The sequence below is a fragment of the Scleropages formosus genome, chromosome 3 (assembly GCF_900964775.1).
Source record: "Scleropages formosus chromosome 3, fSclFor1.1, whole genome shotgun sequence".
NCBI classification, from domain to species: Eukaryota; Metazoa; Chordata; class Actinopteri; order Osteoglossiformes; family Osteoglossidae; genus Scleropages; species Scleropages formosus.
Window position 1 is genome coordinate 16436592 of NC_041808.1, and position 14056 is coordinate 16450647.

The window sequence follows — 14056 nt, forward strand, 5'->3', positions numbered from 1 at the left end:
GTGATGTCAGCGGAGCGGCGCTGAGGGAAGTGAGTGCATTCAGTCCTCCGCGAAGTGCGCGAGTGTCAGTAGGCGCGTGCAAGCTGCGGTGTGTGTCGTGGGAGGCTCAGAACGATGGCTCCGGCGCGAAGCAGGGTGTTTGTGGTCGGCGTGGGGATGACCAAGGTGCGTGGAACACGTTCGGCTGCGGAATAATGACTGTGTGTGTGTGTGTGTGTGTGTGTGTGTGTGTGTGTGTGTGTGTGTGTGTGTGTGTGTGTGTGTGTGTGAGAGAGATCACTCTCACCCAATGTTGAAATCATGATGTCTGTGTCGTTCGGCCAGGCAGGCAGTCTCAGAGTCTGAAGTTGTCTAACAAGAAACATTGTCGCTTTTCACGTCACACGACGTGCGATTCAGCATAGGAGACGGAGGTCGGGTGTAATACCATGGTGTAGCGGTGTAAAGAGGTCACACAGGACTGTGGGGTATGCTAGTGTACAGTAATAGGTCGGAGGAGGGGACAAGGCTGTGGGGTGGCATGTAAAGATGTGGGGCTGTACAGCAATCTGGAGGAGCAGGAATATAGTGGGGTACAAACATTTGTGGACTGGTGGCGTAAAAAAAGTGTGTAGAGGGGTATAGTATGGCATAGAAGCCTAGAGCGAATACAGGACTGGGGTATAGAGGAGTGCAGAAGAGTACAGAGAAGATGCTGTACCGGTTTAAGTTTTGCATGACAAATTGTTGGACTTGACATCTGACTTTGACCCCAGTACGCTTATTGCATAACGTGGTAGAAACCTTTATCTGAAAACAAAGTACAAAAAGCCAGGGTCATGGTAAGGAAATAGACAAGAGTTTAATGCTGCAAGTAGCATGACATTAGTATGCATGTTAAAGCACTTAACATTTCAGCATGATTTTTATGAAATTTAAGCGTAGCTGTAATGTGGTTCTATGCGAGGTGCGGTGGCGGGGCGGGTTTGGCCTGTGCCTGCTCTCTGGCGGGTCTGGGGTTCGAGTCCTGCTTGGGGTGCCTTGCAACAGACTGGCGTCCCGTCCTGGGTGTGTCCCCTCCCCCTCCGGCCTTACGCTCTGTGTTGCCGGGTTAGGCTCCGGCTCCCCGCGACCTTGTATGGGACAAGAGGTTTCAGATGGTGTGTGTGAGAATTATTTGTTTCTATAATATATATATATATATATTTTTTTTTGTAGTTTGAAAAGCCAGGAGCCATAGAAGAGTTTGATTACCCTGATATGGCCAAAGAAGCAGGTAAACTCCACAACATACCTTGTCCCAGGTTTATATTTACTTGCACTGTAATGCAACAGAAACCATCTTCATAGATGTGTGATTACATGGACTGATTGTTGTATACTGATGTGTGAACATACACTTGTTAAGTTTCAAGATGACATGTACAGTATTTTGTAACCAGCAGAACAACTATTTCTGGTGAATGTTGTCTTACTGATTTGTCTTTTTTTTTTTTTCTCTGTGATTCAGGCAAAAAGGCTTTGGCAGATGCTGGGATCCCTTACTCTGCTATTGAGCAAGCCTGTGTAGGCTATGTGTATGGTGGGTTATTAGACAACATTAACACTTTGCACACTCTAAATATGCCACCGCCCAGCAAGTATGGATTATTTTAATCTGTAGGTTTCTCCCCATGTTCGCTCAGGCAGTTGAAGCTGGTCGGAATTCCTAACACACTAACTTTTGTATTACAAATGTGGAGGTTTTTTGTACGGTATTGTGATATTACAAATGTGAGAGGACTTGCACACAAAATTATTTCTTCAGAAATTAAAAGGTTTGAATGAAGTTTATATTCTTTTTCCCCCCACTACTAATTTTTTTGACATCAAGTCTAAGCAACAGCACAGATCTGAACAGCCTGTTGCAAGAAACACACAGAAAAGATTAATGCGGCGTTAATACCTGGATGCCTGCCTGCTAAGCTGACACACAGTCCCTGTTGTGACATACTAAGCACTGACATGACCTTTGCTGTGTACTGTTGCGCTTAAAGCAATAAATAGGAGTCATGACCCTGCGTAGCTCATGTCCCCGCGACCTCGTATGGGACAAGCGGTTCTGAATATGTGTGTGTATGTGTGACCCTGCGTAGCTCACCAAAATGCAAGATTGACTTAAATGGCCTCACTTGATTGACTGACAACAAGTGTTGCGATGGTAGGTGAGGTAAATGCAGTTTTATTCACTTGACTTGTGTAACAACTCTTTACTTCAAATGTGAGACAGTTTTCAGAGGAGTGGTTATCACAGCACTTCAACCTTGCAAAGCATCCGCAGTAATTTACATTTTTTTCGTAAAGCGCATGCGTTTCTCCAGACTTCCAATGAATCCTACAGTTTCAGATGATCTCAGTCCAACATCCAGTTCCTCACAGTACTGTTATGACACATACTGGAGGTCTTGAGAGGCCTGATTTTTACACTGTTCTTACACAGGGGATTCCACCTGTGGGCAGAGGGCCATCTACCACAGCCTGGGCCTCTCAGGTATTCCCATAATTAATGTGAACAACAACTGCTCCACGGGATCCACAGCTCTCTTCATGGCTCGTCAGCTGGTGCAAGGAGGTGAGGGAGGCAGGACAGTTACTTCTTCAGCAGATTTTCTTGAAACTCAACCCTTACAGCTATGTGTTCCACTAACCTGTGGTCAGTAGATAAATTGGTTTGTTGCTCACCTATACTCAGTACCTGTACAAGTGACTTTTAAATTGATTTACCCTCTGAGGAATATCTGCATAGCTCTTTATAACATCTTTTTATTCCAGATAAACTACTGAATGTAGTAGCAGGTTTCTTGGTAACTGAACTGGTAACCTCTTGTTTATAGCCTCTAATTCCTATGCTAACTATAGCCATTACTGCATATTTCTTTATTAGGTACTGTTGAATACTTTTTTTTTTCCCCCATTTTTTTGTGAATTTGCATTTCAGGTCTAGCAGACTGTGTGCTTGCTTTGGGGTTTGAGAAGATGGAGCAGGGCTCACTTTCTACAAAGGTATAGAATGAGTGAGATTTAGCATGTTTCCACAGAGTTTATGCTCATGACTGAGAAGTGTGGCTTGGAGGTTGTGCTTGTGAAGGGTTAGTTTCCTGGTAAAATGTTTGCCCAGTTAGACTGGAATGATACCATGCTGGAATTTGTTTTCCAGTACACGGACAGAACTAATCCCATGGACAAGCATGTGGAGGTGATGATCAACCGCTACGGGATGGTTGCAGCACCAGTGGCACCTCAGATGTTTGGTAACGCTGGCAAAGAGCACATGGAAAAATATGGTAAAACCTTTGTGGCTGTTATTGTTGCAATGTGCAATGCATTATTTTTAGGCTTAAGCTGATTTTTCAAAAGAACTTGGATAAGCAATCTAGTGAACAGAAAAGAATACAATTTATACTACACATAGCAGTAAAAAACCTTGAGGTCCTCTGTTGTGTTTTAATCTTAATGCGGATTTTGCTTCTTCATTTTGTAACAGGTACCAAGCCTGAACATTTTGCCAAAATTGCATGGAAGAACCATAAACATTCCACCAACAACCCGTAAGGATGCTGTAATAAATTCAACAAAGTGGTACATATTTTTGTTGAGGGAAGGGCAGACTATATGTATTGCGTAAAGACGTCATATTTAATTTTGGTATTCATAAATGTCTTTATACAACACATATAGCCTGTCCTTATCTTTCGGCGGTAATGTATTCCAAAAAAACACTCTGTAATGTTAATTCTCATACCTCGAAAACATAAATAAAATGAGTTTCAGTGGTAGAACTTAATGTGCTCTAGAGCCCTGACACTAACACCCATTAATACTAAAATATTACCAAATGTCCAGTTTAATGACAAGTTACTTCAACAGTTAACATTATTTATCATAACACAAGGCGGTTTGCTTTGATTTAACTACTCTATAATAATGTGTTGCTGTTTATCTGCACTCAAGTTCTTTTGTAGCTATTACTTATCATACACTTAAGATGTTTGTTTCCTCCACATACTCAGACGCATGTGTTTTGTGTAGATTCATGATTCTAAATGACCTGGTGTGTGTGTGTGTGTGTGTGTGTGTGTGTGTGTGTGTGTGTGTGTGTGTGTTGCATTGCTCTGCTGCTGGCACCAAAATGTAAAAGCAAAGAGCCACATAAACCTTGTGGGATATGATACAATAAATTTGTACTTACACAAAATAAGTAAAACATATAATGCTGAATGTGTTTAAGTATTTATTTTCATTACAAAAATGAAACAGTAAAAACAGCTGTATGTACACAGAATAAATATATCTGTAAATGCCCCCACATCTCCTTGTGTCATGGGTTTTCCACACACAGTCCAAAGATGTGCTTCAGATGAATTGGTGACCCTAAATTGCCTCTGTGTATGGATATAAATATTATTGTATGTCACTTTGCTAATTACACTCTCTTCCTAGTCCTGAGATGTACCTTTTTATTCTAGTGGGGTTAAGGGAGGATGTACTGTATGTTCCATGGTCACACTAAACCCTTGAAGTGTTGCTGTGTTCAGGTGCTCTGTGAACTGTAGTGTGACCTTGATTTTCGGAAGCTAGCGATAATAGTTTTGTGTCTTGTGTTCTTGTTTCAAGCTACTCCCAGTTTCAAGATGAATACAGTCTGGATCAGGTGTTGAAGTCACGGAAGGTCTTTGAATACCTGACTCTGCTTCAGTGCTGGTAAGGAGCTGCTTTGGACTAACACGTGTTAACTGTGTGAATTTCCAAGAGAACCGACTTGTAAACTGCATGTCTAGACAAAGTGCATTTGTTGCCCCCCATGCAGCCCAACCTCAGATGGGGCAGGGGCTGCAGTCCTGGCCAGTGAGAGCTTTGTAAAGCGTTATGGCCTGCAGGACAAGGCAGTGGAAATCGTGGCTCAAGAGATGGTGACAGACCTTTCTAGCACCTTCCAGGAAAACAGCTGCATGAAAATGGTGAGGTGTTTGCAGCCACTCTCAAAGCAATTGAGTTCTATTTAAATTGGCCTGATTATTGAAGACTAATTAAACAGACCTTGAAATTCTGCGATCACTTGTTAATTTCTGGAAATGACGTACTTTTAGCTGTTAAGATGTCATGATCACAACTAGGATCAAGATACTGGCTCTTGTTGTGTTTCTTTTCTTTTTTAAACTAATCTCTTCCTTCCAGGTTGGCTATGACATGACCAAAGTGGCAGCCAAGAAATGCTTTGAAACAGCAGGACTTAAACCAACCGATGTGGATGTCATTGAGCTACATGACTGCTTCTCAGCCAATGAGCTCATCACGTATGAGGCCCTGGGGCTGTGTTCTGAGGGTAGGGTTCTCTACAGAACTACTTTCTTCTGTCTTTTTGTTGGCTCTCATTTCTCACAAAAACTGAAATTCCTCTGAAATGAGTGCTGCTTTTAAGTGGCTCCTGCCTTTGTTGGAAATAGTAACTAGTTTCACTGGTTTCTCCAGGTAAAGCTGGGGAACTGATAGACAGAGGAGACAACACTTATGGGGGAAAGTGGGTGGTAAATCCGAGTGGAGGCCTCATATCCAAAGGACACCCGCTTGGTGCAACAGGTAAACGTATCTGCTGTGACTTCTTTCACTGGAGAACACAACTTCTCAAAGATTCCTGTGGTGACCGAGTGTTTCAGCTCACAAACATGTAGATCTGCCTGGAATACAAGAAAATATGTCTCTCTGAAATGGGTTGTAGTAAACCTCATGTAGCTTTACACTGATTTAAAAACAGTGTACACATACCTTAGCTGCACGGTAAGTACCTGCAGGCACCATTTGCTCCACCAGAGGACAGTAACACCAAGGTCCAGATTCGTGAGGGGGACGTATTGTAAGCTCCTTCATGCTGTGTGTCACGTGTTGTAGAAGCAAAACACAAAATCCCTTGCGATGCTTTCCCTTTCCCACGGGAGTGCAAACTAGCCAGTGAGAGAGTGGTGTGTGAACCTGCACTACTCCACCACCCCTCCTTTCTGCGCAGTGGCTTCTCGACTACATTAGAACAGGTAGCATGACATGGCACAGACCTCGTCTCGATGTGGTTGTTTATTCTGACCACATTCTTAATTGCTTAAACTTGATCAGTGTTAAAAGCACTCATCTAAAGGCCACATCAGCTCATAAATATATGGACACCTTTCTTTTTGATGAAGATGAGGATTTCAATGTTTGTCCTGATTTGACTGCCTCTAATCTGCCCTGCTGAAATTCTGTAAGCATAAAACACAACACTGAGCCTGTGTATCCCACTTGAAATTGTCCAGATATGTAGTGCTGATAGGTTGTCTACAACATGGGTTAATGTGCCAGCATGTGGACTTTAAGTCCCTTATCTTATTGGGGTAATTGTCAAACAAAAAAGCCCATTACACAAATGAGATAAAATACTTAGCTTTAACACTAACAGAGGAGACAGATCTGTGGAGATTAGGTTAGCATTGAGTTCTTGTCAGTACATCATTGTCGTGTTGTTGATGGTTCCTTAAAACCAAGGTAGTAAGCCAAGTAACAGCAGGTTAGTATGGATGTCACATATAACCAGTACAATGCATTTGTTGTCATTAGGAGTGGAAAAATTGTAGTGGCGTTTAGATGTGTGAAAGTGGCAATTGAGTTACTGTACTTTTTTGCCACTCAAGGAGAACAAAATTGTTTATAGATTATGAAAATTAATGATTACTTTCTTCACAGCAAGCAAAATTATATTATTACAAGTCTTGGTTTTATTATTGGGGAAAACTCCCCCCCCCTCAAAAATTTGTAACATCACAATATCCCTGGGTCTGTTACATGACCTCTGTCAAAGTCCAGGTATGATGAAATGCCTTTCCCTGAATTGGCTGCAACCTTGTCACTCTTCTAAAGAGGCCAAATTTCTGTAGTGTTGGAGGTTTTTGACTGTTTTCCATTCAGTCCTTGAGCTCTGCAGCTTGCTATTTCATCGACAACCGACTTTCTCAGTTTTGTAGGACTGTCTGATCTTGCTGGTATTGATTTCCCTTTTGTCAGTTTTGTGCCAGTGGATTTAGTTGTACTCCTGTGAAGGTTCAAAGCTTGGTTAATCTTTCTGTAAGTGTCCTAATATTTCTTTCTCCTAATATTTTTAATTTCAAAGTTGCACTGTCACGTTTTGTGTAGATTTCATGACATCAATGACTTTTTTTAAACTGCACTTTCAAGTCTAAAATCTTAATTAGTAATAATTTACACTTTTCTCCAAAGATACTTATTTATCCATCTATACAGCTGGTTAACTTCTGCTGGAGCAATTTTTGGGTAAGTATGTTGCTCAAACACTACAGCAGTTGGATTCAAACCTGTGACCATTGATCTGAAGGTGGCAGTGCTAGTCACTAGACTACCATCTGCCTCACTCATTCCCCACACGTGAAATTGAACGGAGGTGGATTCCAAAGCAAGTTTTACATGGTAATGTGATCTGTCATGGAAGAGGAATACAACTTGCCCGGTTTAGGTTGTCAGCAAAAAGCACTTACTGGTTAAGCCATTTTCAGGTTTTTACATTTTATACTATTCTGCTCTGAATTGCCTGTAGTAGAGTGTGAGTGTATGGTTGCCCTGCAGTGACTGGCGTTTATAAATCTTATCTTGGCTGCTGGTAGGGTAGTTGTTACAACTGCTGCCTTTGGACCCAAACGTTGCAACTTTGAATCACACCTTCGCCTGTAGTGCCCTTGAGTAGCGTACTTACCCTAAGTCACTCCGGTAAAACTATTCAGTTGTATAAATGAGTAATTGTTGGTATGTTAACATTCTGAGTTGTTTTAGAGAAAAATGTCAGCTAAATGACTGAATGTAATATAAATCTGCCTCATGCCCTGTACCTGCTGATGGATGGATAGTATCCTACAGAACATCTGTTCAGAATGCTGCAGTCCATCACATATATACACAGACTGTAATTGCAATGTGTGAGGCGTTAACATAACGAAATGTGTAATAGAAATGGTGCCATTTCGAGCGCTACATAGAACATACTGCTTTACCCACCTGTGCTGTACTATATCAATATGGCCTCGGTCTTTTTTTTAGTTGTCGTGCTCCGTGGCTGACTGACAGTTGGATTATGAAATGTTGGAGAGCCCTTTTTTTTTTTTTTTTTTTTTTTTTTTTTTTTTTAAAAATCTTTTTTGAAGTCGTTTATCACTCATGTATTTTCTGAATTCTTGTTTGTAGTGAAGGGAAGGTGGCCTGTGAAAACCCGCTGAGCTGATAGGTGGCAGTTAAAGCAGACCAGACCAGAGCAGAATAGGCGTGTAATTGAATTTGCTTCCACTGTGTTTGCAGCTCCTGTCTGGTGTTTGTAATAAGACGAAAAATGTTGCACAAGTTTATGGGATAAATCGGTAAACGGCAAAAGTAAGTTTCAGCAGAAGTTTTTTGGAGACAAGTTTTACTTCGACTTTTTTTTTTTTTTTTTTTTTACTTGATTGTGGTTAAAGGTTTGTATATTATAGTTTAAAATATGCCGGTATTTTTCAGAACCGGACATTTATTAAATCGATTATAAATTTCGGTCCCAACTGTATACCGAACCGCTGCACTGCATTGTTGTACTGTGTGATCGTGTGTCTGTGCTCGATTATACAGGTCTGGCGCAGTGCGCCGAGCTCTGCTGGCAGCTTCGTGGGGAAGCGGGGAAGAGACAAGTTCCCGGAGCAAAGGTCGCTCTCCAGCATAACATCGGGCTCGGCGGGGCGGTGGTGGTCACTCTTTACAGGATGGGCTTTCCTCTCACCGCAAGGTAACGCTCTTCGTGTACGGTAGGGGAGAACAATGCGAAAGTCACCGCGGAACCTCCGTTTTTGCGCTCACCGGGCTCTCCGTCCTGCAGTGCAGCCTTGGCGTGTGCAAACCGGGCCCGTTCGTTCCCGGGGTGTTACGTAAAATAGCAGATTGAGAGGCCTGCGTAACCTGTACGTGACCCTGCGCTCTTGCGCTTTGTTTGTGTGTTTAATTTGAGAACATTTAACACAAAAAACTGACAAACACACAGCATCGATCGGATGCGCAGATTTAAGTTAATCCAGTGCGTAAGAGCAAAGAAGTTCTTTTTGCGCAGTGAGATCATCTCGATATCCCTTCAGGCAGGTTTTCTGATCTCAGCCTTGAAGTTGAACTCGAGGTTAATCAAACATTTAGTCTGCACAGAGCAGTAGGACAGGAGGCAGAACTGCGCGCGCGCGCACACACACACTCTGTGCCTGTACCACAGAGCAGACACCATTGTTGTGTTAAACTCAGGGTACATGATGTAAATTAACAGTGAGTGTAGCACGTTTCCAATTCATCACCTCATCATGTTTCCAGGTTACATTAAACTGCTTGTTTTCTGTAGGCCTCTAGCTTACATGTTAACAATATCCATTTTAATACATTTCTCCATTAACATCACATTTAATCAATGGAACATTTAGATGTTCAGATTTCCTTGATTTAACTGCAAATTTAGATTGTCAGCTGCAAAATGTAATATCCCATTGATATTGTTCCTAAGTCTGTGAGTGACACAGACTCTAGAGTGTATGTGTGTGTGTGTGTGTGTGTGTGTGTGTGTGTTCCACTGATGTATGGATGAGCGACATCTTGTAAGTAGTGTATCTAGCAGTGTAAGTCACTGCGGTGAATATAAGGTGTGGGGGCTAGTAACACTACAAAGAATCCATTGTAAGTCGCTTCGGAGAAAAGCATTTGCTAAGTGAATAAATGTAAATGCAATCCCTAATAGTATATTCCTTACACTTTATCCTGATTGGGGAAAAATAGGTACATTTACTAATGATTTAGACATGCTTCAGTGCCACATTAGTCAGTGACTCTGGTACCTTTGGAAACACTCTGTTTTGTAGACAACTTCTAAATTTTATGTTCGCAGGGCACAGCGAATCCAGGCAGCCCCAACTGGTGCAGCAAGCGACCTGGAAGGATTCAAAGCCCATGCCGTCTTTCAGGAAATCGAGAAGAAGCTGCAAGAGGTAGGCTTCCACATTCCATCTGTTTGTAACATTTGACTGGAATTTTTGACCTTCCAAATTAAGGTCGTAGGTCAGCGCAGTTTGAAAACATTGTCTAAATAAGAACTGTAGCGGTGTAAAAACCTCTACCCCTGATTTCATGCCTTATTTCATACAATTCAGATTTGCGCTTGCCAATAAAACCAGTCTTCAAGTAAAGTTAAAACGGTACATTTTTCTAGTAAAAATTACCCAGCTCTAGAAATGGATAAATTGAGTAGTGTGTAACTTTTGAATTTTCTTGAACACAGGCTTCTGTCTCAAGCTCTGTAAATTAAAATAAAAAATAAATTTTGGTTATTTAAAAGGGTTGACTGGTCCCTATTACTCAGATTGTGAATTGATTTCCAACAAAAACTACGACACCACTAGGCAAGAATGTTGTGAACGTTTGTTTTGTACATTTATACGCATCAATTAGCTTGGTTGCATTGCTGAATTCTAAATTTACCTTATGACAAAATTCCATACCCTAATTTGTCTCCTTGTCATGTCTTAATTGTATTTTATCTTGCACATGATACTGATTAAAATATGAAGGATGTGGCCCATAAGTGTCCTATAAATGCGCTTCTCCTCATCCTTACAGGGATAACTATTATCTGTCCTTCATTAAACATGTTTAGCCATTGAAGACCCAAGTATTTTTTTCTAGGGTTGGACACTGGTATCTGGTTCTAGTACCATTTCATTTACTGTTTTATACTGGTAAATGTAGATTTCTGGTACCGTTATCGATATTTTAGTCCAACAAAAACTTTACTTTCTATATTAATCTCTGAAAAAAGGAAGTCTTACAAAACAACGATAATATGAAGAATATTTTACAAAATCATGCTTAAGAAACATGGCAATCTACAATCACAAGACCAAAATAATACTCATTTGATTTAACCACAAGGGGGGGGTGTGGTGGCACAGCAGGTTTGGCCAGGGTCTGTTCTCCGGTAGGTCTGGGGTTCGAGTACTGCTTTGGGTGCCTTGCAGTTGACTGACATTCCGCCCTGGGTGTGTCCGCTCCCTCTCCAGCCGAACGCCCTGTGTTGCTGGGTTATGCTCCAGTTCGCCGCAACCAGATTAGCGGTTTCAGACACTGTGTGTGTGATTTAACCACAGCATAATCCACACTTTGAAATCAAAATAAAATAGTTCTTCAATGTTTTATCAAATGTTTGAAGGAAAGATTCCACTGTTTGCAGGTTTGATGCCAAAGTATTTCCGTGTACCAGGAAGCACTGTGTATTTAGACAGTGTTTTCTTCAGCAGGCAATGCAGTCAGTCAAGAGAGGTCTCGTATGGTTATATCAAGTCAGTGGGTTAGTGTTATTGAAGAAAAATGCTAATTAAGTGTTTGTAATAACTAAAACTGAAAACGGACTTGTTCAGATTAAGTGTAACAACAAGACACATTTACTTCAGTTTGAGTTTCATTTTTGGTATCTAGTTAGTATTTATGCTGTGCATAAGATGTACATTTTTAATACTATTCAAATACCATACAGTTTCCTGATATTGTACCATACTGCTTAATCCTTAAGTGTCCAGCCCTAATTTTATTCCATGGTACTTTTTCTGCTTTGGCAGCACTGTAGTGTTCAATTTTCTCTTCTCCCACCTGGCTTCATGCAGGAAGGAGAGCAGTTTGTGAAGAAGATTGGAGGAGTATTTGCCTTCAAGGTGAAAGATGGGCCAAATGGGAAGGAGGCCACATGGGTAGTTGATGTGAAGAATGGCAAGGGCTCAGTTGAAAGCAACTCAGGTGAGTGCTGTGCGAGGTTTTGCAGGATTAGGCGTTTGTGCGCCGCTCAGCACGTCAGCTCTGTTGTAACAAGCTGGAGATCCTTCTGGAATGTGCTTTCGGAGAATCTCTAGGGATCAACTGTGTCTGTGGGTCAAAAGATTGCTCTACATAAAGAGCTATTGCAAGCAAGGCTGTGATTCAAAATTATTGTTCTAAAGTAATATTTATGTAATTCAGTATAAATGTACATGATCTGATAGCAGTTAAACTATCTAACTATACATGGCAGAGCAAAAGTAGCATGTCCTATATTTGATGCTGTGTGATGAAACATGACTCCTAAGTGTATCCATATGTTTGATCGCTAACAGATCACAACAGCATTTGCGTTCCTGAAGTGTGCTGACTGTCTGCCAGCTGCTGTGGTTGCTATTGACTGTTTTATTTCTTACAGCAAAGAAAGCTGATTGCACCGTTTCCATGTCAGATGCTGATTTACTTGCTCTCATGACTGGCAAAATGAATCCTCAGACAGTAAGTTAAATGCTCACCACACCAAAAAACTGCATTTCTACTTAAAATGTATATGTGCAGTCATGCAATTCTTAATTCTTTATATGCAAATGTAAATTAAATCCTTTTACAATATATGAATTTTCAGTAAATGTTTTATAGTTTTATATGTTGATCTCTAAAACAATGTTAAACTTTATAAATACTTTGATAGGCTTGCAGTTTTCTTCTAATACATTTTATGTTGAGTCCCTACCGTTGTTTCCTAGAGCATTTTCTTTTTAACATTTTGACATGCCTGAAGGTGATCGAGCCCTGAAAGGCAAAGATGGCAGCATTTTAGTTATTATGGAAATTTATTGGCAGTAAACATAAAAATGTCTCTACATCCTGCAGGAAAGCAAGCTTTTGTGGATGATTCTAATGCTCCAGTTACAAGTGTCATGCTAATCTGGGTTCTTTGTAGCCTGATTATGATCAGGCATGTGTGAATACTAACAAGTTCTTATTTCACTTCTTCATATGTTTTTTCTTTCTGCCTGTCTTTTGGTTTTTCACTGGATTATTTTCCCTTTGGCACTTATAGTAGCAACATTTATCACTTATTTTTCTAATAGAATAGCAGAAATGTTATAGCAAATCATTTCACTTAAAAAGGTTTAAGTAATTCCTGCAAAGTCTCTTAACATACTTGAATTTGTTCTATGCCTCCTAGCTTTTTAACACGGTTTTATTGCATAGATTGAATAATTTAACATAATAATAATAATAATAATGAAACATGATATGGCTTGAGGAAAATGTGTTGCCTAACCCAGATAGGAAGTGGGTTAATAATCAGGGACAATCTGGAGCATGCAGCATCTGTCTCTGGAGTCATTGGTAGAGATTAATTAAGTAAATTACTATCTGTTTGACAGTCCGTGCTTTGTTTTTGACTCATTTTATTTGCATGATGAATTTTTGGTGTGTTGTGGGCCTGCGGTGAACCAGTTTGTAAGATTCTCTATGCTCTTGTTATGCTTCTTTCTCTCAAGGCCTTTTTCCAAGGCAAGCTGAAGATCACTGGGAACATGGGCTTGGCTATGAAGCTACAAAACCTGCAGCTCCAGCCTGGTAAAGCTAAGCTGTGAGAGCCATTGGCCCTAGATGGCTCAGCCTCTGAGCTTACAAGGGATCTCTTATCACTGTTTTAGGGAGTCCCTTTGTTTCATTCATGTTTTGTTGAAAGTGGTGGAAGGTGGATTAGAGCTTGAGATGGTTTGTGTTCCTTCTTCTCTCAAATCATTGAATGAAAAAAGAACTGTAGGGTTTGAACATGTTAAAAACACCTCCGTTCCTTGTACCATTAATTTGTGTATGATCAAGTCATTTTTAACATTGCACTTGTTTGTGCATATAAGAAATAGATTGAAATTTGGGATTAGTGTTAACCTTGTACTGAGTACTTTGTTCTCTAGCCTTTCGATCAGTTATTGCCTCCTGAGGGACTAGTGTAGATGCATGCCCATCAAGGTGCATGCAATGAAGTCAGCCTGAGTACTGTTATGCTGTCATTAGTAAGACCACTTAATGTGCCTCTGCTGTGTAGCCACTGTCCTTGAGATTGACAGTGTTTTCTACAACTTGACCCATTAATAGATTTAAATGGATCTAAAAAAAAAAAAAATCTGGGTTTTGAATAATACAATGTATATCTAATTTTAATAAAACAATGCATTAACAAACA

At 40.6% G+C, this 14056-nt stretch overlaps 1 protein-coding gene across 1 annotated transcript; it reads left to right on the forward strand.

Annotated features, from left to right (window-relative positions):
* The first annotated feature begins 24 nt into the window (after positions 1–24).
* Positions 25–14056, forward strand: scp2a (sterol carrier protein 2a). Its single transcript, XM_018753515.2, has 16 exons — positions 25–165; positions 1198–1255; positions 1490–1561; positions 2459–2590; positions 2957–3021; positions 3176–3302; positions 3503–3566; positions 4633–4719; positions 4826–4976; positions 5194–5341; positions 5488–5595; positions 8650–8803; positions 9935–10034; positions 11703–11832; positions 12269–12348; positions 13365–14056. Exons 1-16 carry the CDS (start codon positions 115–117, stop codon positions 13458–13460), a joined length of 1623 nt encoding a protein of 540 aa, XP_018609031.1. The 5' UTR covers positions 25–114; the 3' UTR covers positions 13461–14056.